The sequence below is a fragment of the Parus major genome, chromosome 13 (genome assembly GCF_001522545.3).
Source record: "Parus major isolate Abel chromosome 13, Parus_major1.1, whole genome shotgun sequence".
NCBI classification, from domain to species: Eukaryota; Metazoa; Chordata; class Aves; order Passeriformes; family Paridae; genus Parus; species Parus major.
In genome coordinates, this window is record NC_031782.1 from 7,237,954 (window position 1) to 7,249,146 (window position 11,193).

At 48.9% G+C, this 11,193-nt stretch overlaps 1 protein-coding gene across 1 annotated transcript; it reads left to right on the forward strand.

The window, feature by feature from the left end:
* The first annotated feature begins 3,676 nt into the window (after positions 1-3,676).
* On the forward strand, positions 3,677-8,391 carry LOC107210825. Its single transcript, XM_015642148.3, has 2 exons — positions 3,677-3,807; positions 5,447-8,391. Exon 2 carries the CDS (start codon positions 5,449-5,451, stop codon positions 6,436-6,438), a length of 990 nt encoding a protein of 329 aa, XP_015497634.1. The 5' UTR covers positions 3,677-3,807; positions 5,447-5,448; the 3' UTR covers positions 6,439-8,391.
* Positions 8,392-11,193: the final 2,802 nt, after the last annotated feature.

Sequence of the window (11,193 nt, forward strand, 5' to 3'; positions counted from 1 at the left end):
TTTAATCATAAGCAGATCAGTAATAACATAAATAAAAATGTTTATATTATTTTAAATAAATAGCCTGGGCAGGATTCCCAGGGGAGGTTGCCAGCGAGTTGTTACCATGGTTTGGACTTCTGAGACTTAAAATAATTTTAAGAAAGGTCTAAGAGAACTCTCTCTTTTCTGGCAGTGACCAACCCCTGCCAATGAAGCCATAACCATGTCATGGCCTAGAAACTGCCAGCAAAGGCTCACAGAGGTCATTTTCCAGTTTAATTAAACAAAGTACCTAAATCCCTCTGAGCCTTTGCAAAGGCTCTCACAGGACTCCTCCACCCATGTTTCTGGCTGGATGGAGAGCTCAGGTCCTGCAAACAAGCCTTGTGCCCTGTGGTGATGTGCTACAGCCACCCAGCCCTCACAGCAAATGATTCCTCAGCTGCAAAAGGCAAGAAATAGCCAGGAACACCCAGAAAATCTGTGTGCATCAGTGACACTGTTGGCACACGCAGCCACCACCAGTTGCTGTGTGAGCTGCAGTCAAGGTGCCCAGCTGTGGGTGCAACAATTCCAACCCAGTTCTCTCTAGCTAATACAAAACCAGCTCGTTAATATTTCATGGAAAGATCTTCATTGGTATTGTAGTGGCTGCTTGCTGTGATGCACAGGAGGTTAATGGGATGGGGGATGTAATTAGAGAACACAAATCATCTGGAATCTGGCACAAATCTGGTCAAAACATTTTCCTTTCCTAAAATTTTAATGATAAGCATGGAAACACTGAATCACAGATTGGTTTGGAATGGAAGGGACCTTAGAGGTCATTTTGTTCTATCCCCCTGCCATGGCCAGGGACACCTTCCACTAAACCAGATTGCTCCAAGCCCCATCCAACCTGGCCTGGAACACTTCCAGGAACCCACAACCTCTCCAGGCAACCTGTGCCTCAGCACGCTCACAATAATTTCTTTGTGATCTAAATCTCTCCTCTTAATTTAAAACAATTCCCCCTTGTCCCATTCAATATCTGCCCTGTAAAAGGTCACTCTCCCACATGCAAGAGAGGAGCAGCTCTTCCAGGCTGTTGATGCACCTTCAAGGAGGACCTGCACTGTGTGTGGAGATGCTCAGTGCCATGTCAACCCTGTTCCCCAGCCCTGGCAAGAGCCAACGAGCTTCAAAAATGCCCAGAGGAGCATCACCTGTTATACTTACCCAACTCTGCTAAACTGCATGGGTCTCCCAAAAACTGGAAGCATTCCAAAAGAACCAAAACTAGCAAACATAAAACCAAATCAAAAAATAATTGCCAGCATTTATATCTTAGACACTCAACCAAGTCCTGAAGAACTAACAACTGGTGGTTGCCTTTGCAGTTCAGGCACTGCTGCTGTTGCTGTTTTCTTTTGCCATTTGGTGACAGTTTTCATGCACCCAGGAATGCTGATTCACTGCACCCTTGGGGAGAATAAATACAGGAAACTGGGATGATTTATCCAGAACCATCCTCACAAGTGCTTGGGAGAAACCTATGACATCCTTGCAACATGCATTCAAAGTTGTAGCTTCTTTTCTTTCAAATGAAGATTTTTCAAGGATGTGGCTGATGAAAGAAGAAACCAAATGGCTGCCTGAGGTGAAAAAAAAGAGGTATAATATATTTGTCCCTCCCATCTGGCATGTTCTATTCACTCCATCACACCTTTTACAAGGAGGCAACTCTAGCAGGGAGAAGTGACTTACCAGGGCAGAGGAACCATCTTGAAGACTCTTTATGAAGAGAATGTATCCATGCACGTCTGCACATCTGGAGTTTGCTTCCAGATCAGTGATCTTCCTCACAAAATGTTTTTCCCAAGCTCCATACTGCAGCTGCTCAGCATAGCTGGTGTCAGAGGGGTTTTTTCCTTTTGATGGTAATCATGCTTCCTGCAAGCAAGAAGGAAAAATTGAAGCTCTGAATTACTACAGCATAATCCCAGCTGATCATTGCTGTTAGTGAATTTAATGCATGAAGGTTGTGGGTCATTTCAGCTAAATTCAGCTGTTTGGCACCAGAAGTTCAGACAAACAGCTTAAGCTTACGTACCTGTTACATTGAAATGATAAGCAATGGCTATTTCCAGAAAAAAAAATCTGCTTGGAACTATATCCTGAAGGGATGCACAAGTCTGTTGAGCTGCTTATTTCTTTTTCTTGGAGATAAAGAAAAAAACCTGAATGATGAGTGTGGGCTTGGGTGACTAAATCAGCTGTTACAGCCAATTCCAGCCTGAATGCTGGTGACACAGAATATTTGCATTAAAACTAAAGCAATGATTTTTTATCTAGGATTTTTGCTTTTCTCTTCATCCCTCCAGCATGTCAGGACAGGCATTGTGGGGAGCAGCAAGGTTCAGAAATGCAGTCATACTCCCTGGCCTGGGCACACAGGGATGTTGTGTGGGATGGCTATTCCCCAGGAAAGAGCAGCAGCTGTTGGGGCAGCCTCTGAGGACAGTGTTGGGAAATAAATACAGAAGGAAGTTTCTGCTGCAACACAACAATTCATCTCCCCATGCAACGTGATGCTGCAAGAGAGGCTATGAGAGGGACACTGGGGTTACTCCAGAATTGCAATCAGTTTGCAGCATGTTAATAAGCCAGCAAACAAAGCAAACCCCTGCTGTTCAGGGACCCATAAGGTCAGATGTTGCCAGTCCTCCTGGCAAACCAGTTTGCTGTAATGCCCTTGTGTGGTCTCAGAGCAACACGAACAGGGATGATGCTGGGAGCAGTGGGAGAGTTGGTGGAGCAGAGTCCTGGGAGGTGCCGTGTCAGGGCTGGCTGCTGCTGTTCCTCCACAGCTCAGCCTAGGGATGTGCAGCCTAGCCCAGCCCAGGGATGTGCAGCTCAATCCAGGGATGTGCAGCTCAATCCAGGGATGTAAAGCTCAATCCAGGGATGTAAAGCTCAGCCCAGGGATGGGTGGCTTGGCTCAGGGATGTTCAGCTCGACCCAGGGATGCAGAGCTCAGCCCAGGGATGTAGGGCTCAGCCCAGGGATGTAGAGCTCAGCCCAGGGATGTAGAGCTCAGCCCAGGAATGCAGAGCTCAGCCCAGGGATGTAGAGCTCAGCCCAGGGATGTAGAGCTCAGCCCAGGGATGCAGAGCTCAGCCCAGGGATGTAGAGCTCAGCCCAGGGATGTTCAGCTCGGCCCAGGGATGTAGAGCTCGGCCCAGGGATGCAGAGCTCAGCCCAGGGATGTAGAGCTCAGCCCAGGGATGTAGAGCTCAGCCCAGGGATGTTCAGTTTGGCCCAGGGATACTCGGCTCAGAGCAGAATGGGAGCAGGGACAGAGGAGAGCAGAGAGCAGCACTAATGAAGCTGCAAACACCCACTGCCTCTTGGGTAAACCAGCACAAATTTGTGCACAAAATAAGGCAGAGAAGGAAGAAAAACATCCCCAAACCCTAAGGATTCCCCTTCCAGCAATAAATCATGAAGGATCTAGGGCTGCTCTTTTCCCACCCCAGCCTGGAGCACAGGCAGCCCTTCCCCTCCTGCCCCCGTCCCTCACGGAGCAGTGGCCGGGCAATGGGCCGGGGGTGCCCGTCCTGGCGGGGCCCGGCGCCGCCGGCTGCGGCTCGGGCAGGGCAGGGCAGGCAGCCAGAGGATATATTTAGCAGCAGCAGCAACAAAACAGGCAGCGGGATCAGCTGACTGAGGCAGGGAGCTGGCGCATGGGTTAGTGTTAGACAGCACATCTCCCGTGCTGGAAACAGGGAGGAGGGAGCGGGCAGAGCCCTGCAGCCAGGGGAGACGACAGCGCCCGAGCCCCAGGTAAGGGGAGGGGGTCTGGCCAGGGGCTGTGGCCTGGGGGTCGCTGGGAATACCCGGGATGCCGGCAGCCGGTGATGCTGAAGGCACGCTGGAAGGGAAGCTGCAGGGCAGCGGGTCCTGCTCCCCGGGGGCCGCAGGTGCCGGGGAGGTGACCCAGGGCGAAGGGCATCGCCTCCGGCCGGGACCTGAGCCACCCCAGCATCGGAAGAGTTTTACTGCAAATTGATAATTGAATTTCCTTCCGGGGGAAGGGCGTGTTGGCAGGACTCGGTCTCTGATTAGCGCTATCGTGATTTAACACGACATGCCCGTGCCCCTTGCCGGGAGCATCCGGCCGCTCTCATTGCCGGGCCCGGACTCCGACCCCGCCGAGCCACCAGGGGCTGGGAGGGAAGGGACGAACAAGCCTTTTCTTTAAGGCTTAAAGACACGAGAGAAACACAGCAGGCAGGAGAAAGGATAATATAAAGGCCCTAAGGTTTAAAACAAGCATCCCCTGCTCTCAGGCCAGTAAATCCCAGCTTGGCTGGCTTTCCCAGTAGCGGCTGAGGAAAAGCAGCGAGGGCCAGCAGCAGCCTGGGCAGGGATGGGCACCCAGCGACCCTGCCCTGGCTCGGCACGAGTTCTGCTCCCTGTGTGATCTGCAGCTCTGCAGGGAGATCCAACAAAGCCAGATTTATTTCCAGCAATGGCAAGCAAGGCATTAAAATAGCTAGCAAAGCACTTTTCCGTTTAATCACACAACAAAGCTATATTGTGTCTGCAGATTAGTCACATACAAATTTCACTGGGGGAAGTGGTAAAAAAAAAATAAATCCAGGCTATGTGGTCATCTCTGCCAGAAGGAGAGATAAGCAAAGCACAGGGGGGAGTGTTTGGAGAAAAAAAATCAGCACAGTTAGAAAACACTGCAGCAAAAATATACTGAAATATTTGTAATTCAATATATTTAACTGAGTAGTGGGAGCAGGTTGATGGAAATCCATCCTAAAAGCTGTTAAGGATGACTATTTGAATATAAAGGACATGAATTAAATCCCTTTGACTCTGTGTAAGCACTCAGGGGAGGATCTACCTCTCCATAACTACATTTATGCACTACAGATAAAAGTCTCCCTGTACATTCTCATCTACAGCTTCTAGAAGAGACCAGTGTAATGTTGCTTTCCTTAGGTGGTGCTCCTCACAGCTCCTCTCCTTTCGGTTCAGCTCCTGCTTGCTCGGTCTAAGGGTGAAGCCAGAGCCCTGTCATAGTAACCAGACGTGGAGCATTAAATAAGGAGAGTTGTTTGTGCCTTGCTGCTCCCACAAGGGCAGTGAGATGAGCTCACACCCCTGCCCCACACCTCTCCAGCTGTGCTCCCTTGCATTGCTCCAGGGGGAGCACCATTGCTGATGTCCTTAATGACCCTTCTATTTACTGCCACATTTAATGACTTGGTTTCTTTGGTACATTTATGAAACTCTTTATGAAGCCATGGATATAAAAGTACCGGCAGCAAAGTTTTAAAATGAAGTTTTTGTTAACAGCCGTGTTTACCACAAGAAGACATCAGGTGGCTCAGGGAGAAACAAGCCCAGGAGCTCTTTACCCCAGCAGGTTTCCACACGCTGATCGTGTCTGCTCTGTTCCTTGCAGCCATGGCACCCCGGATCAGACTGAGCCTCTCAAAGCCTCTCCCAACCATACGGGAAACCCACGAGGAGGCGATGGAGGATCCAAGCAGCAACCCAAAGCGTGCTGGAAGTGCTGCAGCCAGCCCAGACTCGTACTCCAGCGATGACTACATCCAATCCATCTGCCACCTTGCCAGACCCACCTTCCCAGCCCTTCTGGAAAGCAGACATAAGGGTCAGGACAGAAAGACCCTGAAGACCCTTGAAGATGTGCCAGGTTCTCCACTGCTTGTGGGGACACAGCAGGAAAGGTCAAAATGTAAATTGACCAATTTCATCTCAAATGTGGTGCCACTGGGAAAAGTCCCACCTGCAGAAACCGACTTTTGGTCCAGAGAGGACCCTCTGGAGCAAATTTACACCAATACAGGAAATCTTTGCTCCTCCAAGGCTTCTTGCTATGGTGAAAGTGCCAGTGCTGGTTACTCACAGTGCAACTCTTCTGCCCCAAATTCTGGCCTTCATCCCACAGACCTGGAAGAAAAAAACACAGGAAAAACCAGTTTTCCACGAGTGTTCAATTTTCCAAGGCTTCCCTCCCCAAGACCAGTTCAGAAAGAAGCAGTATGCTCAGAGCTGAGGTATCTCAGAAAGGATGAGGGAACAGTTTTAGGGAATAATCACAGTCAGAAAGAAGATGGCCCCATGTTCATTAGCACTGAAGGGCTATTGGCACCCTCAGCTAGAGGGAAGGTGGTAGGAAACCCAGCCCTGCCCTTCTCTGTAAGAAGGCAGAATTTGTTCAATACAGCAGGCAGAGATGAAAAAGAAGGAAGAGAAACTTCTCACTGGGACAAAAATGTCATGGGTGATGTTCCCACTAAGCAGAGATACTTCGAGTCTTTCCAGGTACCTAAAAAAGCCACCATCCATAACTGGATTTCAGAGCACAGATGCATCTGGAAAGAAGCAAAGATAAAAGCTTGTTTGCTCCCAGCCATTGCTGAAGTGTGAAGAAGTAGCTGCTTAGAATAATTTTATTCACAAGATATAACCACCCTGTGCTCTAGCAGCTCTCTTTGGAGTCCTCACACAGAAAATATGGCTTGAACATGCATGCGAGTCAGGCAGACTCTTGTGATCCATCATATCCCTCATCCGTGGGCAAAGGGACAATTCAGAGTCTCATCTGCTAAGGAAACAGCAATCAGTTTTCATTTTGGAAAGGCAACAGTTCATAAAGCATCTCCTCCCACCTACTGCCTAGAACTGCCCTGAGCACGAAGAAAAACTGGAGAGAGCTGGAGAGAACACAAATCCCATCTGTGCTGGAGAAGAAGTAGGAACATTGAAACACCAGTGCTTTCCTGCCAGTGCCAAGCAGCCAGATGTTGCTGACCCTTGGGTACAGTTATTCAAAAAGAAACCCTTTGCCCAAGGCTCGGACGAAATGCACTCATCTACTGGGAGACCCATCATAGATCCCTGCCTCTGCACCAGGATCCCACTGGAGAGGTCATCCATTAGAGCAGTAGCATAAAGAAATATTTCTTAAAAATCATAAGGAGTCTTTTCTGAGGATTTGCTGGAGGGCAATGTTGAGAATATTACAACTCCTTGGGTGGGGATTTTCCTGGTGCTTACCCTGGCACAACTCTGTTCCCTTTACTCCTGGACTCACCCTGGCAGGAGGAGAGCTGGGAGCCCTGGAGGGCATTGCTGTGGCAGTGCTGTGGCTGTGGTGGAGCCAGCTGTAAAGAAACAGGCATCCTGTTGGGCTCTGCACTGACAGCCAGGCTGCACACCTCGGGCACCCACGGGATTTGCTGCTCAGGTGCAGCCCTTGAGCACACACAGAGCTCTGCAGGGTCAGAAGAGCAGCCTTGGCTGAGGGGCAGCCTAGGGATGCTGGGCTGGTACTCATAGAACCTCAGTGTAAAATAACAACTCGTGTTTCCCTTCATACCTGTGCTTCTGTATTCTCACCTACCCGACCATGCTGATGATGTTGACTGAGCTTTGCTTTGTGCTGCAAGACTGAAACGTGGAAAAAACAAATGTGCATGTTCCAACCACCCAGCACACAGCATACACAAACAATTCATGTTGATGGCATTGCTACATGGGATGTCTGTAGCATGAGAAGCATTCCCACAAGGCTGGGAGGTCCTGGCATGGGGTAGTGGGCACATGCCCAGGCCATCCCTCGCTGCCACACAGAGACTTCTCCATCAGAGAAGCTGCCACTGGCACTTTCTTCTGCAGTCAGAGCAGCCTCACCCACCTGTGTCTAGTGCCACACTCTCTGTAGCCAGTCAGGAGATGTAGCTGAGAAAACTGCAAAGCAATACCAGCCTAATTATTACTGCTACTAGGAGTAAATGTTTTGGCACAGTGGAGAGCAGAGGGACCAGGCTGTTTGCTCAACAGCAGCTAAGATGAGAAAGAGCATTGGAAAGCTGCAATTATAAAAATGCTCACAAGTGATTTCCAAACCACCCTCAAGCAGATTAAATAAAAAAGCAACTTCTGCTCAGTACCAACGTAAGTGTAAATATGCTCAAGGATCAAAAGGTGAGAGTGAGCTTCTCATCCTCACATCTCTTACCTCAAATATTTTTTTCTCCTGTTGAAACTCATTAGTGCTATGGAGCTGAGCTGCTTCTCAGCTCTGTTTTTGAACTAACCACACAGCAAGAACAGAAGTGAAGGTGGCTCCAGCATTCATTAAAGCTGATGGAGAAAATTGAACAACCCAGGAGGTCCCAGCCTGCTCTGCCTCCTCCACACCTGTCCCTCCCTTCTCAGGTAAATGCTGGGGTTTAAGTGATGCTTGTCCTCACTGCTCTGCTGTCATTTAAAGTTCTCTCCATGTGAATATTTATGACTCTAATGCCTAACAAGTCTTGTGCCAACTGCATGTATCACTGCTTTTGACAGAGGAAACAAATAAAATCCTTCTATCCAGTTGTTGTTTCCATTCTGCATTCCACAGGGGATTATTTTCAGTGCTGGGCTGATCCACAGCACATGGGCTGTGACTTACCGTGCAAACACCTTCTCACTCTACCAAAGGCCTTCACTCCTCACCCCTTCAGCAGCTGCTGCCCAGAACTCTGATTCCTTCTCAGCTGCCATGTAATCCTGCAAGTCTCTACAGCCCTGAAACCCATCATCTTTTCTTTCTCAAGCAAAGAGGCAGCAGATGAGAGCTGCATCCCAGGACACGCTGGGAAAAACCTCCAAGTCCTCTAATGTCAGACTGGGAGCAGGTTGTGGGGGCTGGGGTGATGGCAGGGCTGGGCTCAGAGCTGGGGACATTTAAAAACACAGTGTTAGTTCCAGGATTACTCAGCAGCAGCTGTTATGTGCCCATAGAGCACCAGGAGTTTGGAGTTAGGTACAGCCAGGTTTGGAGCAATGAAGCTTTGGAGTGAACTGGCTCTTTCTGGAGAATTTCTGGAGAATACTTTTTCTTTAGTGAAAACTGAGATTCTACTCAAGCAACTGGGTTTTGCAAGAGGGGACAAAGCTTCTGGGATGCAGCAAGGATGGGGGCAAAGAGACATGGGGGGCAAATTAGGGTCATAGAAGCGGCGAGGCAGGGAAGGGAGGAGGGAAATGTGAGTGAGCAGGGCAGCTCCCAGCAGGAGGGGAATGCTGGGTGGCAGGGCCAGGAGCCCTGGGCTGAGGAATTCCAGCTGTGCAGTAGAGGCTGTGACAGGTAGAAAAAAAGTAAGGTAAGAAAAGAAAAGCTGGTTTAACACAGAGGCAGCAGATAGGGAGGGTTTTTTTCTATTCAGGGTCACCTTCTTCACCATCAGCTCTGTTGGAAATGACCGTGTTGGTACTTGTGAAATCACAATTAAATATGCACCAGTTCCTGCGTAAGGCAGTTTTACAGCTGTACAGCATCACCCACCTGCTGGACACGTTCTTTGGGCTGGTTCAGGGAGGGGATGGGGATTGGCACAGCCTTGTCACTCCCCTGTCACAACCTCTCTGCCCCGCAGCTGCTGATGGAGCCTGCAGTCACACCAAAGGAAAAAAATTGGATGCTGTTGGGTGGGATAATGTGGCCTGTTTTTATACAGCACTTTTCTCCTTGTTCACCCCATGGATGCACACCTGGGCCATCAGAAGATGCTCCCCCCTTTTCCTCTTTGCAGAACAGCCCCTGAAGAATCACTGGTCAGGATAAGCCTGCAGAAAGTTGCTGCCTGTTCAGAAGTGCTTCCAGACAAGAAAGAAAACCTTATCAAGGAATTTAGGTCACAGAGAGAGATAAAAGCCGTGCTGCTTCCATGGCCAATCTCATGGCAGGCTCTGCATTTGAAGTCACCGGCAGAAAAATCTCATTTATTGAGATCATCAGAACTGCCAGAGGGATTTGGATTAATTTGATTGGGGAATCGGTATCCAAATCCCACCGGCAGCTTTCAGTCTCAGACTTCACATCCAGTTCACAAGCAAACTGTGAGCTAACATGGCAATTTTGCTTGCATGGTCATGCAGCCTCTTCCTGCTGCAAACGATAAATGCATTTGGACACAGAAAATCATGAGCAGAATTTACAAACCAGAGGTGGTGAGGCAGAGAGCTGTCCCTCTCTTTCCTCAGACTCTTGTCTTTTAAACAATCAAAGATACCCATCAGCTGAAACCAAAGGTGAGGAAGTAACAGCTCCAGGAGTGTCTCTCTGGTGATCAGCCCTGTGTAGTGCAGGAGCTGCTCAGAAACCCCTGCAGCACAGGGAGCCTCAGGAGGGGCCTCTCTGTGCCCACACAGACAGACAGCAAGAGAGGTGTTGATAAACAAACTAAAATAATGAGCCTTACAGACAGGGATATGCCACAAATGGGGCTCTCTCAGCCAGGGATTGTAATGAGAGAGACAAGCGGGAGCAGATGGAAGGGCTGCACACAAACAGGGAGATGCTGCAGGGGTATAAGCAAGTTTCTAAAAATCAGTTTCTAAAAAGGCCTTTAACACTGAAGGTGGGATGAAAGCAGCTATTTTTGATTTCAGAAAAAAATCCAACTCTTAAAGCTCCAAGGAAAAGGTAAAGCTCCCACCTTTTTAGGAGATCAGACCCAAGCCCGAGGCAAAACCCAGGATGTCTCAGCTGAAAGCAGAAGCTTTGTGGCTGGTGCTCCAGGCTTTTCCCCTGCCCTGAAGTGCCTGCATTTGGGCCTAATTGCTCATTGAGGACTTATTTTAATTAACTTTCAGCTATCCTAAGTGGAGACTAACTTCATTTATCATGGTGCAGAATGAAGTTAAATTGCATTTAGTGTCTAGCAGGAATCCCTTAGCTTTGAATGAAACCTTGACTGAACCATCAGCGACGTGATTAATGGAGATGTGTTTTATATTTTCCACTTGCAACTGTAACCATGGGCAGAGGAGAGCTCTGAAATGATGGCTGAAAGCTTTAATACTTGTGATTCAGGAGCCAGAAGCTTCAGGCACAGCCCTCTGCCTTGCTCACCAGGGCCCACATGTGTTTGTGTGGCTGGCATCACTTTTGTGGGCCACAGTTGACAGCAGGGATGACCCTTGAAGTGCCACATCCTGGGCTTGTGGCCCATGCTCAGGGATTCTCAAGTATAATTTGCTTGATACGAGCTAGAGTTGATGCAAAATACATGTTGTGTAAATAGAGAGATATTGTTCCTGGTAATTGCAGCTTTCCTGGAATTAATGGTCCTAGAGGCAATGCTTCCTAGGACTGTTGCAAAGAGCTGTAGAAAAGCTGGGCATTTTTAG

Bases quoted from the DNA above. Each gene is read 5' to 3' on its own strand.
- LOC107210825 (XM_015642148.3), top strand. From the start codon at position 5,449: ATGGCACCCCGGATCAGACTGAGCCTCTCAAAGCCTCTCCCAACCATA.